Source organism: Callospermophilus lateralis, chromosome 17, assembly GCF_048772815.1.
Source record: "Callospermophilus lateralis isolate mCalLat2 chromosome 17, mCalLat2.hap1, whole genome shotgun sequence".
In the NCBI taxonomy this organism is placed as follows: Eukaryota; Metazoa; Chordata; class Mammalia; order Rodentia; family Sciuridae; genus Callospermophilus; species Callospermophilus lateralis.
The window spans coordinates 55302825-55325023 of NC_135321.1; the positions used below are offsets into that span (position 1 = coordinate 55302825).

Here is a 22199-nt window from a genome sequence, read left to right on the forward strand (position 1 = left end):
TGTTATTTAGATCGACTGGGGGAAATCCTTTTTAAAGCCTAAAGGGGTCTACATTTTCAAGAATTACTCAATAGAGCTTCTTTAAAAGGTCTTGTGCAAAATAAATAAACTCAGGTTTAGGAAAAAAAAAATCAGACCATACATTCTTGCAGATTTGAAGATCAAAATGCCGAAAATCTGTTGTAGAATACTGGATTCTGTTATAAAAGATTAGTGTATTTGTTTGCCTGTAAGTCTTAAAGGCAAAATAGGTACTCAGAATAAACATTGAGTGTTAAAGTTTTTGTCCTAGGGCATCAAAAGATGATGAAATTTAGGAAACTGACTTTGCAGGTTAAAAAAAAAAAAACTTTCATTTATTCTGTAGAGAAGCATGTCTTCAAGAACAGTATGGGAGTGAGGTGGAGTAATTATCTGCCAAGTTTTTGATCTTACATAAAAATAAAATAGTGCGACTTCCTCACACTCCTAAGAGCTATTATAGGGCCCTGTATTCCTCCAGCCCCTAGCAGAATTTAAGAACCATGTAATTGGCTTATTTGTTATGTTTATTATTTATTTTGTCTCACCTATTAAAATATGTTCTAAGTGTCCAGAACAAACAGTACTTAGCACATGTTAGGTAATAAATAAATATTCATTGAATGAATAAATGAATAAAAAACTAGGTTTTCTGTCTTTGTGGCCCTATTTCTCTAAAAAATGAGAACTGTACTAGACACTCCTTTTCCAGCAACTATGAGTTAACTGAGTAACTAGAGCTATTATGAAGATAATTTTGTTCAAAGACATTATTTCCATTCTCACCCATTCCCACCCCATTTTATTGCTGGGAATTGAACTTGGGGCCTTGCACATGCTAAGCTCATGCTGTATCATTGAGCCACACCTCTGTCCCTATTAGTCCATTTTCAGCTGAGCCTGGATGTACTCTCCAAAAGTCATTTTTTGAAGTTCAAATATATTTCCCCCCCTAGGAAATAAAACAAAGGCTAAATGTAGATCCCAAACTCTAGTTGAAAGACCATCAAGGTAATGGGATTCTGAAGTCAGAGTAGCGCTGAACCCCAACATGCCATTTTCTTTCTTCCTTAGATTGTATAAAGGATCAAATCAGAGAAAGTTTTTTATCTCTAGGGGTTAAAAGAAATTAAGCAATGAAGTTGTATTGACCTGGGCTCAAGTTATTTTAGGCCAACCATGTTGCTAGGAACAATTAACTCTTCTTTATTCCCATGATGTTTTGTCTTCCACTAGAATCTCAGGCTGGTAGCTTTCTCTGACATTTTTTGATCCTAGAACAAACTCAGAATCCTTTGAAAGTTTTGCTTTTGTTCTTTAAATCTATCAATTAATTATTTTACTGGAACAATGGGAAACACGTAAGGACTCAGAACACTCCTCGTAAACATTAATTGAAAGTATAGGGGTGTCCAGGATATTGATGTAGAATTCATCAGCTGCATTCTAGAGTGAATGGCAAGTGTGCCATTTGTGTAGGTTTTGGAGCAGGTATGGTGTCTCTAAGCCCTCAGAGGGAGGAGGAAGAGGAGGGAGCCGTAAGTTCTTTTAGAGAAAAATGGATTTTATATGTCAGCCATCTTCTGTGGCATATGAATATGTTAAGACTACTGTGACAAAATGATACAGACTGGATGGCTTACAAAACAGAAATTGATTGCCTGTTTTGGAGGCTAGAAGTCCAAGATAAAAGTGTTGACAGGGTTAATTAACTCTGAAGCCTGTAAGGGAGGATCCTCTGTCCTGGCTTCTGTTGGTTTCCTGGCCATCTTTGCTGTCCCTTGGCTCATTGCTCTCTGCCTTCATGTTCATGTGACGTTCTCCTTGTGTGGGGCCTCTGTGTCAGCTTCCCCTTTGTATGAGAATATAAGCCGTATTGGATTAAGGGTACACCCAACTCCAGGGGGACTTCCTCTTAACTAATTATAGCTGCAGTGATCCTCTTTCTAAATAGGACACATGAATTTTGTGGGGACACAATTGGCATTTCCCTGTGTGCTATTTTTATGTAAGGATTGCTTGAAAGTTTAAAAGTCTATCTGAAGATGGTCTCTTTAAATATAACACTTTGAAGCTTCCAGGAGAGACTGCAGTTCCCACTGTTTTCTTCCCTTCTTCTATATAGGAAGGAGTTATCTGATGTTGTTTGGTCATGGTCTTCCACCATCAGGACTGCATTTCCAAGTCCCTCTTGCAGTGGGTGTGGCAATGTAGTACTTAAGCTCCACATCAGAACTGTCCAGTTGAGCTTCTGGACAGATGGAATAGTCTAGTACAGTAACAAATCAGTATATGAGGTTGCTGAGCCCTTGGAATGTGGCTAGTGTCTTTAAGGAAGAAATGTTTAATTTTAGTTATATTTAATTACTTTCAGTTTAAATGTAAATATTGAATGTGGCTAGTAACCCTGTAGTGAACAGCATATCTATAACTGGGGTATACAGGGACATGCTGTTCAGAACACCTACCACGGGCCTGTCGAGGATGGAATGCACCCTTCTTTCTTCCCTCTCTGCCTTTGTCCTTCTGCAGGGAGTGGGAGTTTGCTGACTGGAGCCCCGGCCTGACAGTGAGGATGAGAGCTGTGCTGTAAGGATCATGTAATGATGGATTCGAGAGGTTTAGGGATCTCTAGGGACGTTGTGAAGTAGAGCCATATCATTCCCAGGTCACTTAGACAAACATACTGTAGCTAGGAGAAAAAGATTCTGATAAAGTATCTTGTTTAACCCAGGTACATTTGAGTTTTTTTTGCCCTCTTTAACTAATCTAATCTGAAGTAATTCAGGAGATCAAAGCCAGGTGTAAATCCCAGCATCATTAGTGAAGATGTTGGATTAATATTTGACATTGGCCAAAATCCTCATTGCCCCACTTTAAATGGATGGCTTGAAAAACAGGAGGTAGAGTCATTGACATAGGAACCCACATCTCTCATTGCCATCACTGGAGAGGGGCTCTTGAGGAGCCTCCCTGATAGTCTAACCACCAGCTTCTGGGAAAAGTTAAGATTAATTTGCTGGTGTTTAACTCTAGGATAATTTTAGAATTCCTCTGTTGCTCTTTTCTGATTACAACTTAAAAGGCCTAAATTTACTTAGGATGAGACAGTCTCATTTGAGAAGCATTTTCACTTATAAGTGACATGGTTTTAGGTCTCCTTGCTGCTTTGACAGTGGCCTTGGGAATTCCTAGCCTAGAAAAGAACCCCTGCTCCCCGTGCAATGGCCTTATGAAGAACTGGTGGGCTGTGCAGCCACAGGATGGGATGTGGGCTGGCTGTAGCTGCTGGAGAGGGAGTTGGGAGGGACAGTCGTTCTTGCCCTCACCCCCATTAGAGCACCATTTTAGCTGGCAGAATTACCACCCACTGTTTTTGTTGGCAGCACTACTGCAAGCTGTGTGTGTTAAAAACCACTATTTTTTTGTCAAGCTGTTTTGACAGGGATTTGGTCTTTAAATAGTAATAGCTCATTAATTGCCTTTCTCCCTACAATCCAAAACCTTCTTGGTCTCCTTGTATACTTTGGAATATCAAAAGATATGAGCCAGTAATATTTTTATTTCCAGTGAGATTATGGGTGTGTGTGTGTGTGTGCGCATGCGCATGTGTTTTAATTTCTCGAGCCCACGAAGGAAGTGCGTGTCTTGACTGCAGTAGGACTTGGAGCTCTGTTTCAGCGCAGTTACCATCTGACCCCATTTGCTCCTAGCCTGTGTGATGAGGTGGTGGACTGATTGTGCTCACGGGTTGTTTGCAGAAAGATGGAGCTTGCTGACAGACTCATTTATGTGAGTGAGTCTGAATCTAGTGCTTTTTGGATTATAAAGCATAGATAGGCATTCTCAATCCCCATGGTAGGGATATTAAAAACAAAACAACCTTTGCTAAAAATCCCTATAGTTAAGCAATTCTGCTTTTAAGTGAAATTGTTGCCTTCCAAGGCCAGACCTGTCTCTGCTTTGTCAAGCACTTAAAAAATTCATTTACAGCAAGTCCAATAAAAGCCTGTGTTTGCAGATGGTTTAAGAAATCTGCTGTCTGTAACTATAATGGCAGCTAATGTTGGTAACTGTTGCATTTTGACTTTTTACCCAACGTCCTTTTTCACTTTAGGCCTTAAGACCTGGTATCCTACTTGATAAGGATTTCTGTATAAATCCCCAAATACATGATGTTTTTCTAGGTTTTGCTGGGGAAGTTAGAATTATAGGATAATTTTATGACTAAAGCGTATTTTTCTTTGTTATCGATCTAATAACACTAGAAGGAAATACTGTAGGGATAAGTTTAGTTCTGATAAGCTAAATTTAAATACAGATCTTTTGTTCACTTTCAAGTGTTTGTTGTATTGTTTTTTTTTAAGGAAATATTCAAATGATTTCTAAGCTTCTTAGTAAAACAAGCTATTTTGTAACATCTTTTAAATTGCCAAATCTTCCTCCAAACTGCTTTGTGAAATTAACCTTTTCTCCTAAATTTGAAACCACCTGTGTGCTATCCCTGGCTTCTTTATTGTGACAGATACTTCAAATAGAATAATATTCCTTATATCACCAGTCTCTCTATTGGCCATTACAGCATAAAAGACTTTCTGTTTTGTATTTTAGATCTTCTAACCCCTGACTTTGTTTTCTCCTCTTTGCTGTCTCCCCAATTTATCCTCCCTCCACCCCGTGTTGGTCAAGTTCAGCACAAATCTGGACAAAATATCTGCCACCTCATGGCCACAGTTTATTTCATCTAATTTCTGTATTTTTGAATGAGCTCACACCCACCTAGAATTGTTGCCTTTTCACTTTTGGAACAAAACTGAACTGTGCCTTCAAACATTCATAGTCCAGTATTCAAGGCCAGAAAAGATACAATGAAGCAAGTCCTCTTGTGGCAAGAATGAAGATTATAAATTCTTAGTGCTATGGCCGAGCCTAGCTTGCTGACTGTTATGCCCCAAATAGGTACCTTGCCTCCAGAAGGACAGAAACTTGACTTCACACCCACGGACCCCAGAGAGATGTGTAGATTTGTGTTCTGTGTACATGTGCTATAGCGTGGGGGAGGGCTGGGGAGCCCTGACTTAGAGGACTAAGAAATCTTTGCTTAATTAACACCAAAGGCCAGTACCTCTTTGTTCCCAGCTTACCCTTTCATCATGATCTACTGACTCCACAAATGTGGGGCTGTACATCTTGGCTCAAACCTTTCTATGCACCTTCAAGATAAATCTGACATTTCTAATCATCTGCCAGATGTGTTGCCTGTCATTTTCACCTGTGTTATCTCCTGATGTCTCTTACCATTGTCAATTGTCTAAGTTGTTAGCATATCACTGGGATTTTCTTTATCTCACCACCTATGTGTTTAGCTTGGTTGGGTTTTCATTCCAATGGATCTTCAGTTCTGATTTCTCAGTATTGTTGCCAGTGCCACAGTTTGTCTTTATTGACCATGAGCATGCCACTCCAGGAAAGCGATTTCATGTCCTGGGTTCTGGATTCCCTCATCTGAAAATGAAGGGAGTTGGAATCACATTGTTTACATGTAATTTTGTAATTGAACTTGTATCTGGAAATCTAATTACTTCATATACATGTCATGTGACTTTAGGGAGAAAGTGTATTCTCTCTAAAACCCAGTTTTTTTTTCTTCATTTGGGAAAGAATAAAGTTTGTTCCTATAGGGTTACTGCGAAGATTAAGTGACCCACACAGTGCCAGATACCTAGTAGGCACCTGGTATACCCAACCTTTGGGAAAACCTCCACGCATTGCATTCTAGACCTTGGTTCTTCCTCTGTGAACAATTTCCTGACAGCTTCCTCTGCATGTAGTAGTTATCTCTTTCTTAATTTTTGGTACTTCTTTGACACTGAATATATAATGACAAATGTATTGAGTGCTGCCATTGTGGGGTGCAACTGCTATGGGAACAGGGAGGGACCTTATTTGGAATGGTCACAGAAGCCTTTGCTTAGGAAGTGATGCATGAGCTGAGACATGAGAGTCTCAGGAGCTTGCTCTGTGATAAGAGGTTTCAAGGTTATTCCAGGAAGATGGATTAGAGAGGAAAGTGTGAGGCTCCAGAGTAACAACTATGACATAGTCTAAGTAAGTGAAGGGCCAGTACCGCTCCCTCCAGAGAGGGTGAGCCAAAGCAAGTGACAGTTTTCTGTCCCTTCTTGAATTTGGTATCTTTCATTATCCTTTGGCCAGAGCATAATCTCTCTGTTCTATCACTCCACCCCCAACCCCACAGAGATTGTACAACTCTCAAACACAGAGCTATATGTGTGCTTACCTCCTTGGGAGCAGCTGTATCCTCTGTGGTCAGCACAAGGCCTGGCATACATACATTATTTAATATATTTGTTGACAAAATGACTTTTCTGTCTGGTATTTTCCAAATTTAGTAGCACTTAGAATTATTTTCTCCTCTCTCCTGTTCTTCCTCCAACTTTCACACACATATATAATCACTTTAATATTTTTTTGGTTTCAGTTCTTATTGAGTACTTCATAAAGATTATCCAGATTTCCTTTTTGAGTCAATAAATCAATTAATCTTAGAATGCTATAAATTTTGAGTTGTGATTCCAAACATCTCTTATGTTTGTTCTTTATGACATTCTAGAAAAGTACCTATGATAGGCTTTGAGTGTATTCTTTTTCTTTTCGTAAGAAGACTATTTCTGTGATTCCTGGAAGTAGGAAACACAGTAGTGCCTGGCTTTAGGCTTTATGAATGTTTGATATGAACTTGTGAATCATGGAAATAATACTCAAAAAAACTTCCTACTCAGCTTAGAGGTCCTTTGGCTTCTTAGTTATAGTCACTTAGTGAAGAATATGTTTTCCATGCTTTTGGTAACTTTGATGGATACTCTTAGTTTAAAATCCATTTTGTTAATTTTTTATTAATTCTTACTTTTATAACCCCTTTTGAAGGAAAACTTAATATAGGAGTTTAGTGCTTTGTTTGGAGGGGCAGATTCCAGAAATATGGTGATGAATAAGATATTGTGGAACAGTCTTGTAGATTTTTGGCTTAGTAGAATACCAGAGGTAGTTTGGAAGGGCATATAGATATTTGTTTAGTCATAATATTTGATTGAAAATGTATTGGAAAATTTATTAATTTTGTAAAACACCCATTAAGAGTTAGTTAACCAATCATCTCTATCTAATACTTGTGGAAAAAAAAGGTTGAAATGGATAAGTGTTCTTCTTTCATGTGAGTCCATATTATTTTGAAGGTATAAAACCAGGTGTTTTCTTTTATACATTATAAGAAGCACCATAAGTATGAAATAAACTTTGAAAACAGACACATCCTGAATTATTACTAGTTTCTGTCATTAACTTAAATAACCCTGAGAAATTTCTGTTACCCCCTCAAGTTTTAGTGTGCTCATCAATTAAATGAGTGCAGTACTTCCTGTATGAAAGGATTGCTGGGCATGAGTTTGAGAGAGGTTTGGTACCTGCTACATAAGGAGGTGATCAGTTTTTATTCTCTCTCCATAACATACAGAAGGTTTAAATCCACTGGAAGAACTCATATATATCTGCAGACTAACTGCAGTACTCCCCTCAACAAATTTTAAGTGGTTAAATTTGCCTCTTTTAAATGCCCCTTTAAAAAAATCTCAGTGCATATTATTTTGCTTTGGCTGTAGTTGCTAAAGTTTGTGGTACAATAATACCATTCTCTGCTGGCTTCATTTATAATTCTATTTTCTTGTTGGCTGCATATACACTATTTCATTTTGGGACACATTGCACTGTTGGATTTTTGGCTTCACTTACCTTTCCCCCCTTCCTATTTTGGCCCATCTTCTTCTATTTTATTTTGGCATCACTGACACATATGTTATGGGTCTGCCCTGTGCAGCTTTCCTGATGCAGCTTTCCTTTACTCTTTTTTTTTTCTAAAGATAGATAGATAGAGAGAGAGAGAAAGTGAGAGAGAGAATTTTTTTATATTTTTTAATATTTTTATTTTAGTTTTCAGCAGACACAACATCTTTGTTGGTATGTGGTGCTGAGGATCGAACCTGGGCCGCACACATGCCAGGTGAGCGCGCTACCGCTTTAGCCACATCCCCAGCCTCCTTTACTCTTTTTGTTTTTCAAAATGATAAGCTTATATTTTAGGTATGTGAAAATGCTTTAGAACTTCTGGTAAAATATAGATTCGTTGACATTTTAGGTCTTAGCCTCTGTTATACAGTTGTTTGGTTTTCTGTTTCTTTTTTACCCTTGTTGTAATATACCTCATAATTTTTTGTCCTCAATGAACGATTATTAAGAATCTTAAAATGCATGTCTCTGTGCTGAATCATGTAACAAGTAGTTTAAAGAGAACCTGTTCACTACCCCTTGTTTCCTGTGCTTATTATAGGCCATGTTTCATAAAATACAAGTTGTCGCCTTCTAGAGTCCAAGCACATAGTTGAATAGTGTGTGAGTGTGTGAAACAGATATGAGCAAGGTGTACCACAGGCCAACCTCCTGGCTCCCCAGATGTTACCTTTCATCCTGTCTGCAAACTCTGAAGATTTTTTGAAATGTCAGCTTTCTTTCCATGTTGCCTAGAATAATTGCCAGGTGGTTGTGCCACTTGCAAAGCAGGTAGAGTCTTTGATTCAGTTGGCAGTAACACTACCTATGATGGCCTCTTTGCAGCTTTATTCTTTCAGTCTGTTCTCCCCAGCAATAAGCAAAAAGAATGGGCAGGAATGTTTTGGGGGATCCCAGGACATGTAGGGGCAGAGTGCACTTCCCTTTGTGGAGGCCAAAGGGAGACATAAAAAATGACAAAGAAATGGCAGCTAGATGTGGACCTGTGACTTCTTGCAGCCAATGAGAAAAAATGCAGGTAATATGGGGTGACCAGGCTGCGCAAGTGACAGCGGGAGTCCAGTGATACTGAACAAATTACTCCTGTAGCCTACTCCTATCTGTGTTCCCTTCTGCGGACCCCTGCATGCTTCTGTGGTCTGCCACTTACTAATTTCCTGTTTGATGAAGTGCTCTTCTATTTAAATGTACCAGGACATAGTTTATGATATTTGGAACCAACAGTCTGAAGATAATAATCTGACAAGATAATAATCAGCTCAGTGGTAGAGTACTTGTCTAGCATGCATGAGGTCCAGGGTTTGATCCCCAGATCCGGGGGTTGAGGTGAGAAGGGGAGTGGGAAGGGGAGTAAAAACCAGACAGGTCAAACAACTAGTACTTGTGGGTGGACACAGGAAGAGGTAGAATTAATAATGAAAACACAGACAAACCAGAAATTTCCTTACAAAAAGACTAGCCAGAAAGATCCAGTGTAGGCACTGTTAGAGGGGAGTATGAGAGATTAGAGTTGAAAGTTAGAGGACTTAATAAGAAAATAAACGTGGCTTTTTGTTTTTGAATGGAAAAGTTACATTAAGTTTATTTTAGTGGTAAATAAAACACAAAAATTATACATGTAAATGGGGTACCCTGTGATATTTTGATACATGTATACATTGTGTAATCAGATAAAACATATCTAAGTTCTCAAACATTTAGCACTTCTTTCTAGTGAAAATATTTATAATCCTTTCTTGGGATTACATCAAACTAAAAAGCTTTTGCACAGTGAAGAAAATCATTACAGTAGAGAGACAATCTACAGAATGAGAGAAAATACTTGCAAACTATATATCTAGAACACAGCCAGGTGTGATAGTGCATACCTATAATCCCAGTGACTCAGGAGGTTGAGACAGGAGGATCCCAAGTTCAACTTGGCCTCAGTAACTTAGTGAGACCTTGTCTCAAAGTAAAAAATAAAAAGGGCTGGGAATTGTAGCTCACTGGTTACACGCCCCTGGATTCAATCCTTGGTACAAAAAAAAAAAAAAAAAAATCAATCCAGAATTTATAAGGAACTCCAAAAACTCAATGGCAAGAAAATCCCCTAGTAGTCCTATTAAAAATGGGAAATGGGATATAGCTGGGAACATGGCTCAGTGGCAGAATGCTATCCTTGTATGCTCAACACCCTGTGTTTGTTCCTCAGTGTGCGTGTGCACATATACACAAAGCAACAAAAACTAGGTTGTAGATCTAAATAGTCATTTCTCAAAAGAAGACATAGAAATGGCGAACAGGTATATGAGAAAAAAATGCTCAATATCATTGATCATCAGGGAAATACAAATCAATTCCATATTGAGACAGGATCTAACTCTAAAAAGAATGACCATTATCAAAAGGAAAAATGGTGCTGGCAGGAAGTAGAGAAAAGGGAACCTTTGTACACTCTTGATGGGACTGGAAATTAGTATAGCCATATGGAAAATAGCATGCAGGCTCTTTAAAAACTAAAAATAGAACTACCCTATGATCCAGCAATCCCACCAGTGGATATATATCCAATGGAAATGAAATCAGTATGAAAAGAGACATCTGGAGTCCCATATTCATTTCAGCACTGTTCACAATAACCAATAAATGGAAACAACATACGTCCATCAACTTATGATTCAGACGTAGTACATATACAACATCAAACGCTATTCAGCCATGAGAGTGTGTGAAGTTCTATCATTTGTAGCAACATGGATGGAACTGGAGATCATTGTGTGAAGTGAAATAAGCCGGTCACAGACAAATTCCACCACCAGAGTTCGATCATACATAGAAGCTAAAAGTTGATCCCATAGAAGCTAAGAAGGGGTCCTTAGCAGAGACTGGGGAAGGCAGAGAGGAGAGAGATTGATTAACGGGTACCAATTATAGTTAGATAGAAACAACAATTTCTGGTGAGCATAATAATGTGACAATAGCAGGTATTTACTGTGTATCTCAAAAAAGCAGAAGAAAGGATTTTGAATGTTTTTGCTGTATGAAGTTATAAATGTTTGAGCTTTCTCATTTTGAAGGTCCTTGAGGAGTTGATTTGTTGAATCATCATGGCTTTGAATATACACGAAGAGGAGTAAGGAAATGGTGGCCCAGCCTCTTGGGATGTGAACAGGGAAGGCCTTCCTGCTCTAGCAGTGGACAAGGGCAGAATGGCCCACCTGGAGGAGTAGGTGCAGGCTGCGTAGCTCATTGAACATGGGTTCAAAGTGAAAACAGGATTTGAGGGCAGGTACAAGAAGTTAAATTTTGATGTCTGTGTCACTTGGCATTTAAACTGAAACACAATCTGCCTTATCTCCATTTATATTCATAAATAGCATTGGCCCAAAGTGTGACCAAGTCTTTGTCTTCACAGAGTGTAGGTTACAATGAATCATATTTGTGCTCTTCTTCAGACTTTTAATTTGTGCAGGTTCCTCAATTTGTGCAGTGTCCTTGCTGTGCAGGAGGCTAGGGTAGGGGTTTGAAGAATATGGAATGACAAGCCCAGGGGCTCCTGTGGTCATACTGTGTTCGATATAGAACAGCTTCTCCCTCTAGTCTTTCCCTTGCCCAGGGATAATCTGCACAACTTTGTTCCACTTTGAATTCTTTGTAAGATTTGTCTTCATTTCCTCTGTTCTATCAGATTCCTGTGTTTCTTTGTACTGTTGGGCCAAACACCATTGTCTCCATCATACTGTGTGGGACAGAAGCTGCTGTTCCAGCTTTGATATTAATTTCCTTTCTAGCACAGCAGTTCTGAGCTGGGGTGCATTAGCATTTCTTTTCAATTTTGAAGAGAGATTTTGATCTCTGAGCACCCTTACCATATGTCTGTGCTTGCTTTTTTTTTTTTTCTTTTACTTTCTTTCTTTCTCCCCCCCCCCCTTGTCCTGCTTGGAATGAAACCCTGGGCCTTACTCTTGCTAGGCAAGCACTATACCCTTGAGCTATTCCACATCTCTGTGAGCTTCTTTGATGGTTCATGGTGATTGCATTCAATGTTAAGTTAGGTTTCTCTAGTTTCGCTTCTGATTCAAATTGAAAAAGCAAATAAGCAGTCAGTCTGAGGCATCTGTAAACTTGCCTGGTGTAATCCATTGCCTCTCCAAGTGCTCTTGCTTAGCATGCTCAGTTTGTTCAGGATTGATTAGTTTGGCAGAATTATTGATAGGAGTGAGTTTTCTGTGGTATCTATTTGAGTATATTTATCTCACTTTTCTATGCCTCTCTTTATTTCCTTTCGGTTACCACATTTTTCCTTAATAAGTTTATAAAGGCTCTTCAGTGGTGTTGAGATATTAGTGGTCTTTGGCTATAACATTCAAAGATGCCATCTAATGTGTCTATTATAATAAAGATTCAATTACCTTATGTAGTATATACATAAGGAGCATTTGTGGAATAGTCATCCTGGTGAGGTGTTATACAAATTATACCATGAGGAAAACATGCCTCTGTGGACTTAGTATACCAAGTGTTGTGTTTGACTTATGTCTTGTCTACCTCTGTGACGGCAGGCCAGTCACTTCATCCCTAGTCCTGCTTTTGTCTGTAAGAGAGAATAATGTTTCTGCTCTCCTTTGTCATCAGGCTGTTGTGATGGCCATGTTGAATCATGTACATAAGAGTACCAGGGTGGACCCAAGACTGGTGCAGCATACTCCCTGCTACCCACAGCCACTCTTTCATATTATTTGTCCTGAGATAAACTTTTATTTCATGCATGCATAGTGGCCTCCTTAAAAATCTGTGCTTTCTGGAATATTTTATCTGTTCCTCAAAAGTCAACTAGCTTCCCAGGATCGACTTAAGTGCCTTCTCCACTATAAATTCTCCTTCATCTCTCCTCATCTGAAATAGCCTCAGCATGTTCTTGTCCAGTGTTGAATTCTATTTGGTCATGTATGTGTCTTGTATTCCTAAGTAAAGTCGAGGGTCAGGATGCTGTGTTTTGGTATCTCTTCCCACACTAACAATGCCCTGATATGCATCAGGAGAGACTGGATGTTGACTCCCTTGCTTTGATAAGTCAAGTAAATCCCCAGGCCTTATTTTCCATATTTGCATAATACTTTGGGCTGTATCTAAGGTCCCTTTGAGCTTTGGCATTCAGGATGACATGGCTGTGTTCCTGTATAGATATGTGAGTGGGATATCCTTCAGTCTCAGTACAGACAGGTAACGTTTGACACCTTGTGCACCTGGTAGCAGGTGCTGCTTCTGTTGTGAGCCTTGTTGGGAAGCCAAATGCTGTACAGAATGGTGAGAAGGACAGTCTCTTCTCTATGAGAATTATGGGATTCAGTGAAGAGCTAATGACTTGGGAGGAGAGATGGAGCTAATACCTTCTATGGCAGTTGTCTCAGTTTTCTGGAAGTGCCTCCAGGTAAATGAACAGGAGAGTACAATAAGAGTCCAAGATCCTGATGTGCATGGAGTGGGGCTGCATGTGCAGGGTGTAGGTGTGTGGAGAGTTGGTGGGCTGTACAGTATACCAGTAGAGATGCCCACCATTCATGTGGAGATAGCAGAGTTTGGGCTGCTCAGAGAGTGGAGGGAGTACTGGGGCACTGATCTGGGAACCAGATGATGGCTGGAAAGGATAGGAAAAAGGATAGCAGAGGATCATCCTCCCTTCAGCCAGCTGCAGCATCATTCAGAACCTCAGCCCCACTCCCAGTAACTTTGGTTCCATAAATCTAGATGGGGCTTAGTATTTGTGTAATAATAAATGGTCCCAGCAATTCTGATGCAGGTGGCCAGTGAACTTCCATTTGAATAAATGTCACAATGTCCTTGAGAATGTTGTAACCTGAGGAATTGTAAGGTTTGCACAGATACACATCTGTGCTGGGGAGACAGATCATGGCCAGCTCTTTTCAGTTTCTCCAGGAGGTCCATCTGCTCCCCAAAGTTTCAGAATCACTGAGCTCAGAGAAAAGCAGGCAACAAAGGATGAAAACAAGGCCATGGCAGGACTATTGGAGGTCAGTAATCTTTAAGGAAACATGTGGTGAGAATAGGAAAGGTATTTTCAGGGACTCTCCTGTAAACACATGAGTGAGGCAAGGGCTTACCACCCAATTTGTAAGTCAGGATTATGTTTGGGTTAATATTTCAGTGTTTAGAGTTTATACTGTTTAGTGGATTTACTGATTTAACAGTTTATTTATAATAGTTTTTTCCCCCCAAGAAACAATTCAAGTCCACGTTTCTTTTTCTGACCTAATTAAATTTTCTGGTTTTCCTCTAGTTTTTTTTTTTTTTTTCAATTCTGAAGTTAGCAATATCTAGAAGTGAAGTAGAATGAAGGTTTTTCTTGAGAATTATTAGTAATGGAGCCACATTTTTCTCTCCTGTGGTTAAGGTCATCTCTGCAATTCTGTGATAAACATCTCTGTGAAATCTTTAGAGCATGCGGGAAGAAGCTGTGATGGATGCAACTTAGTTTTTACTCCTAACCCATGAATTTTTACATCAGTTAAGGATACTGATGAAAAGTGGTACATGTTCCCTTGTTTCTCCTAAACTCAGGGTAAAATGAGCATGCTGTTGATAGTGGAAGATTCACTCCTATAAATGGGATGCAGCGCCTCTAGCAGAGGGACTCTGTGGTGGGACATGTGTCTCTCAGCAGTAGCTGTGATGGAGCTCTTTACTGGTTACACCAGCTGGGAATTGTAGCTTTGAAAGACCACATTTCATTATTGGTTTGAACATTTCAGAAATTTAGCTGGTCTATGAAGCTTCCTCTAGACAAATTTATGGTCCCATGAAAGGTTAGTGTTCTTTAAGACTGATCAATCTTATATCGATCTACAAAGATTTATTCTCTATACACAAGGGGCATGCCCTAGGTTAGATACTGTTAAAGGTGAGAATCCAATGTGGCCAAGGCCAAACACAAGCTTAAAGAGCATTCCATAAGAAAGAAAGATCCAGGCCATGTATAATCAACTATAAAATTACACTGTGGCTGGCTGAGAAGTAGCTCAGGGGTAGAGTGCTTACTTAGCATGCACATGGCTCTGGGTTTAATCCCTAGCAGTGCAGCAACAGCAACAAAAATTATAGTCAGACTATTAAAACTAATGGTGTAGAGGCCCTGTGAGTCACTTATCTCAGCGACTTATCTGTAGCTTCTTATAGGTCAGCCATATTAAAAAATAAGGAAGTTTCATGAGAAATGGAACTCCTCACATGCCAGGCTATATGTTAAACATGTCCCAATGAATTGTTTCTGGGAGCATATAGTACTCATCCCAAGTGGATCTCATCCCAGCAAGCTTAATATGAAGTAACTGATTTTTTTCTTCTTCCTGCCCCTCATCTTCCCTGCTCCCCTACCCCTGCTCCTCCCTCTTTTTTTTATTGGAAATTATTCCCCATCCATCTTTCATATGTCAAATGTTATTAAGTAATTTTTGAAAATACAAAATACCCTTTAAACTTATGAGTTGTTTTTGTGGACCTGTATACTATATCTCTAAAGAAATACTTTTTGGAGTGGATGTGATTAGAAGACTGATAGTATGAAATCATTTATAAACAGCATTTCATACCCTCAGCCCCCTCAAATAACTTTAGATATTAGTAGTGAGCTAGGAAGAATCCTACTGAAATCATATTAGGTAGTTTTTTTTGTTTTGTTTTGTTTTTTTGCGCGTATGTGTGTGTGTACTGGGGATTGAACTAGGAGGCACTTTACCACTGAGCTGCATCCAGATTCTGTAATTTTTAATTTTAAGAAGGGGCCACAATATGTTGCATAGGGCCTCAATATGTGAACTTGCAATCCTCCTGCCTCAGAAGGGATTACATCTTGTACTGCCATGCCCACCTATATTAGGCAATCCTTTCAGTATATATGATTTAATCATTTTAGATACTAAGATTGGATCAGTCAGCCCAGCTGGGTTTCAGACCACATAGGATTGAGGATACTGTATGTGGATGCCTTGTTTTGTGACCTTATTTTGATCTTGGCTTTTTTATAGATCAGTAGCTTGACTGGCCCTTGCTGGTGTTTGTATCAATAGGATGCCTTCTGCCTCCTCCTAATCCTTGTCTTCTTGGTTGAACATTGAGCTCAGCCATCTTTTTTGCTTATATTATTTAACTTTATTCACTTTTTAAAATATTATAATCATCCCTCCCAGAAATATACCTGATACACAACAACACATTTTATTACTGATAAAGAATGATTAAGAACTGATGTGATTCTGCAATCTGTATTTGGGGTAAAAATGGAAATGCATAACTCATTTGAATCAAATGTATGGAAGATGAAAAAAATAAATAAAAAAAAAAGAGCAACCCCCCCCCCAAAAATAAAAAAAATAAATAAATCTTCTGACTTTATTTCTTGGGTAAAAAAAAAAAAAGAATGATTAAGAGAGAAAGAAATGAATTTGTGATCTTAGGATAGAATTTTAAGATAATCTATACCCAAAGTTGTCAAATACTAACTTTTTGTAGCCCAGTTTCTTTATAACCAATGGAATCTTCCAAAATGTAAGGTAAATGGGCCAGGTTCAGTGATGGATGTCATAGTCCCAGCTGCTTAGAAGTCTGAGACAGGAGAATTCCTAAGCCCAGGAATTTCAGGCCAGCCTGGGCAACATAGGGAGACCTGTCTCAAAGAAAAAAAAAGTAAATGAAAATTGAATGTATCTGTGGAAGTAAAGTTTTTGAAGGGTTTGCAGTGGATAGATAATCTAAAAGGGGTCAGAGTGTTCTGACCATCACAGTTTAGGAAAACAATGATATAATACATCCATGCTATTTCATAGATAGAACACTGTGGACTAAAATAGGAACAAAAATGAACATTAGCCTATTTACTAGCTAGGTAAGTGGATTGGTAGGTAGGTAGGCACAGTATAAGATATATGTATACATAAACACATGCATGTGTGCAAAATCATTTAATTCTTGTTCCTGAAGGTAGTTTATTCTGTAGATGAAAAGATGAGGAAAGCTTTTAAATCAACAAGGTTGCGACTCACCTTGACCCTTTTTGGTGACAGAGTTATATCCTTTTTATCACATTTCTTCTCTGGTGCCTGGTTGTCTTGTCCAAAGCCATATGCAGGCAGGGACAGGTCTGGGACCCAGACTTCTCCTTCCTGGTCCAGGGCCATTTTCTCAGATGGCTTGCTATCTTTAGACAGTGGTAAAATACCTGCTAAAAGGTAAAGAGAATATCAAATAAACACTTAATTAGAACAAGAAATATACTCCAACCATGTTGACCTCAAGAAGGGTTAATGTCCTTAATTCCCTATATTTTAGCAACTAATTGATCATGTGAAATGACTGCTAGGAAAGCTGATTCATGTTAACTTTTATGCCTTGTGAATATTGCTCTAGGCTTGGAGAATTTTGCATGGAATTCAGCTTTCTAATCTTAAAAATTATGGAACAAATTACTTTTCTTCAAAGCATCCTTTCTTTATGGTGAGTGGCTAAATTTGATATTGAGTAAGCATTAACTACTTTTATGTTTCATAAACTTGAAAGATGCATAATATGTAATCATTAACATTCTTTTTATGTTTAAAACCTAAAATCAAACACAACTGACTGAGACATTAAACCAGAGCTCCAGTAGGATACACACAAAATCTCTGTGCTTTTTGTTGACTTATGCTGAGGTCTGTTAAATACCAGCCTCATTATGCAGATTCTTAGAATAGCAGGCCATGGGTATCTAGTAGATTGTTACATCTAGTGGCCGACTCTCTGGTTTGCATTTTATCTGGACCATTTAAGAAAAGGAGACCTTCAGGAAACTTATTTTTCTTTCTCTTGGCTCCTGTAGTAGTTTGAATTCCCTCCCCTTTTAACTACCTGTGTTCCCTGAGTTATCTTCTTTGAGGACAAGGACTTCTTTTTTATCCTCTGTCTCTTCCCTCTAGTTCTCTTCTGTACAGAATGGTGAGAAAGACAGTCTCCTCTCTATGAGAATTATGGGATTCAGTGAAGAGCTAATGACCTGGGAGGAGAGGCGGAGCTAATACCTTCTATGGCAGTTGTCTCAGTTTTCTGGAAGTGCCTAGTACCTCCTCCCTAGTACCTTACCTAATACCTGTCACCAAGTCCCTGAGAAAGGGAGGGGGTTGCCATAAGTCAGATTGAAGAGATAAACTCTAGATTCAAGATTTCTTCTTCTATTGGTGTAGCCTGAGATTTGTTAAATCGAATAATTTGTTAAATTAGATACTTTTTCTTCAGTGTTTCTTTCTAACAAAGCAGTTTTTGTTCTTACCTGTATTACAAAAAACTTCACACAATTCTGTTAAGTCCAGCAGGTATATAATGATTTGTAAGTATTTTTCTAGGATTGGGACAGGGATATGGAGATGAACAAAAAACCTTGTGCTGGTCTGTGGAGCTCACAGTGCAGTAGAGAAGGCAAACACGTCCAGTTCTGTGGCCCCACAGTAGAACTCTAAGAACATCAAGAAGACGAATATATTTTGCCATGGTGGTCCATAGGAAGGGGTGATTGATTTTATCTGTGAAAAGATCAGGTTTCTATGTGAGATGGCCTCTGAGCTAGGATTTAATTATTGTAATAGAGTTTTTAAGGTAGACTCTGGGCTCAGGGTGGGGAAAGCCTTGAGTAGGTGCAGGGACTGCATGAGCAGATGGTGGCATATGGCAGCACGGTCATTGGAGGTGAATGTAGGGATAGCTGGGAATTACTAGAGTGTAAAATTAAAGGGAAGCAGAAGTAAGAAAAGAAGATGAAAAGGTAAATTGGGTCAAATCAGAAAAACAACATATGTCACATGATAAAACTTGAGTGTTATACCATAGGCAGTAAGGAGCTGATGAATAGATTTAAGTAGAGGGAGAGTATTTAAAACTATGCATTTATAAAATTCAGCCTGCAGGGAATGTGTGGAATTGCTGGAAGGGGCAGACATGAGGGAATGATTCAAATCAAGTGGGGACCTGAGCTGAAACTCAAATTGTGGAGGAGGATGGGAAACTGAGAAGAGAAACAATGAAGGGCATAAGATGTTGGGCAGAGAGTTAGGTGACCCAACCAATGCAGTGTGGATAAAGACACGTCTATTACTCTTTCTTCCTGTTTTGTATGATATGAACCAAACACAGCTGTGACTTTCTTTTACAGTCATCATCTTGTATAAATGATCCCACTTACGCCAGCACCACCAAATTTAACCTTCCCAGTTTCCCAGGCAATAGGTGATAGATGTTATGAAGGAATTATATTCTGTAGAGCATAAATCCTCAGAGATTTGCCCATGGTCAGAATTGTCCCTAAAAACCTATTAGGGAAATTCTGCATTGAAGATTAACATACTGTTTCTCAGTAATTTCAACAGGGCCACTCTAGGGTCCCCTTAGCATTGGAATATCTATTTTCTTATTTGAGCACAGAATTAGGTGGTTTAGAGTTTGGACTGATGTTTAGTAAAACATTCAGATATTTAGACATGAGAATTACACTGACCCCAACAGGATGCCATGCTAAGAAAGGCATGAAGGAATGGAGACCAACTGGGTGAGATCGAGGGAGCACCTGTTCAGTTCCAGCTTTTCTGGGACATATGACTATTAGGCTCCTGGACCAAGTACATTGACTTTTCTCTATCTCACACTCCTCCCTTTTCTTCACTGAAATCATCTAGATAAAGTGCATCTCCACTGTGAGGACTGCTCATCTCCTTCTTGTTCAGGGAGCAAGACACATATAACTGGCAGATCCAGGGCTTAATATACACCAGGTCCCTGATCCCCTTCAGTACAGTCAGCTGTACAAGTTACCTGATGTTAGATGAGTAATTCTCCTAATGATAGCAAATTGGAATGAATGTTTTGCCAAGAGGATATATGAAATTATGTTTACTGTTTCCTAATACATCAGTTCTACTCAGTGATTGCAAATGGGTTAAAAAAATGTTCATTGAGGATATTCATTTAGGTGAGCTTAGGTTAATCAGCGACCAGGGAACTAAACAATTGACTGGCTGTTTTAAACTGAACATAAACAATTGATTTGACTGCACTGCTCATTGGTGAATTCAGGACTTTATTTTATCAGCTGTTCCAAATGATGATTTTATGCTAATAAAATCATCAAGAGATAGATTTGTAAATCATATTAAACTGGCAGGAGTGCATTAAATGAAATTCTGCTTTTCATTAATTTCCTGGGTACTTCTGACCAGTAACCAGGATCATTTTCCATGTAGGATATCTCTTCTTATTGAATAGTTCCACTTAGAAAAATGACAGTTCAGGGCTTTCTTAGCAGAAAATTAGAGCAACACTTTGATCCAGCTGTGCTATTTTGTTTTCCTAATTTATCTGAGAGAGATTTATGACTAAATTATTAAGTTATTCCAAGCACCAACCTCCAAAAGGCTTTTCTTCCATGTTCCTTTTGAGCAATACAGTATAATCCATTGACGAATGAAAGAAAAGTCTGAATCTCAACTTATATTTATATTTTCTAGAAATGCTTTAAAAAGTCAATTATATGCATGCTTATCATAATCAGCATATTCAGAGTACTACATGCATACAATTCTAAATATAGAATGGTCATGGCTATTTAAAAAAACAAATAATATGCTTTCTTTTTTAATTGATTTTATTTTTTTAAATACATGACAGTGGAATGCATTACAATTCTTATTACACATATAGACCACAATTTTTCATATCTCTGTTTGTATATAAAGTATGTTGACACCAAATTCGTGTTTTCAATACATGTGCTTTGGATAATGATGTCCATCACATTCTACCATCCTTGCTAATTCCCTGCCCCCTCCCCTTCCTTCCCATCCCTCTGCCCTATCTAGAATTCATCTATTCCTCCCATACTCTTCCTCCCTACCCCACTATGAGTCATCCTCCTTATATCAGAAAAAACATTTGGCATTTGTTTTTTGGGGATTGACTAACTTCACTTAGCATTCTCCATGCCATCCATTTACCTGCAGATGCCATGATTTTATCCTCTTTTATTGCTGAGTAAAATTCCATTGTGTATATATGCTTAAACATGTTTGATCTAGAGCACCCTTTCTAAACTAGGTCAACTATTAGATTATTCTGGGGCCTTTTTTAAAAGGGTCTTTTAAAAAAATCTTCTGCGGTTGCTCCCAGAATATTCTGGTTAAATAGGTTAGTCTAGAACTGTGGCTATCAGGATACCTCAGAATCCCTGGGAGGCATGTTAAAACAGAGGATACTTTCCCAATCCCAGAGTTTCTGATTCAGGAATTTGGGGGAGGGGCTTGATAATCTTCTAATGTAGTTCAGGGATGCAGCAGGCCCAGAATTGTCCATGAGAATCACTGCTGCAATGTGGGGCTCAGGACACAAACCACTGCAGAGAGCAGATGGTAAATACTGATGTAGGTCTGAGTGTCTACTAGGACATTCTGGCAAATTGTCCTTCACTTTCTTTTCCTTTCCAAATCAATTACTAGGGAGGTAGAAAACTGTTTCCTACACTATAGTTTTCTATATTGTGGTGCAAGGAATAAGAATACCTTAGTATTCTCAGGTAGTTTCAAATTTACACAGGAAATTCATTAAGTGTTCTAATTAAATCCAGTAGCAGTTCTATGAGGTATTTATTTGCATATGGAAAAATGGAGACACTGAAGTTCCTAATAAATTGGCTCTATCTGTACAACATTTAGAAATAGAAAAAATACCATTACCCATTTAGTTTAACCAGATTTTATGATCAATAAGAAAAATATGTGGCTACTTGTTGCAATCCAGCATTTTTAAAAAGTAGGAATCCGGGCTGGGGATGTGGCTCAAGCGGTAGCATGCTTGCCTGGCATTCTTGCGGCCTGGGTTCGATCCTCAGTACCACATAAAAACAAAGATGTTGTGTCCGCCGAAAACTGAGAAATAAATATTAAAAATTAAAAAAAAAAGTTTTTAAAAAAATTAGGAATCCATTGATTGTGATAAAATGAAGTATGAGGTAAGTGTAATAAGCCATAGATACTTTAAGAGCAAGACAACTCACTTTCTTTGTATTATGTAAGATATATCCATGGGCAAATGAAGCTTTTTACAATAGAGCCACAGCATTAGCCATTTAAATGCCTGTACAATGTGGAAAAGCTGCTTGCTAGATTAAATTATGTAGGAGAGCATTTCTATAATGCTTAGTGTCTGATTCACTAAACATCTCCAGCACACTCAAAGTTTAAGAGGCATTATATACTTTTATTGTTTGGCAGGCAATTAAATGTAGATGTCAGTGTGATTTATAAGAA

The 22199-nt window shown here is 38.6% G+C and overlaps 1 protein-coding gene across 5 annotated transcripts in view; it reads left to right on the top strand.

The window, feature by feature from the left end:
* The window catches only part of Ptprm (protein tyrosine phosphatase receptor type M), an 825932-nt gene that overhangs the window by 141097 nt on the left and 662636 nt on the right, over positions 1-22199 (top strand). Inside the window, exon 1 of one of the 5 annotated variants that reach the window (XM_076837056.2) lies at positions 8074-8095. The exons of the other annotated variants lie outside the window; for them this stretch is intronic. Within the exon in view, the coding sequence (XP_076693171.1) occupies positions 8089-8095 (7 nt within the window). The 5' untranslated portion in view covers positions 8074-8088. Of the gene's footprint in view, positions 1-8073; positions 8096-22199 lie in introns of those variants that run through there. 5 annotated transcript variants of the gene reach the window in all.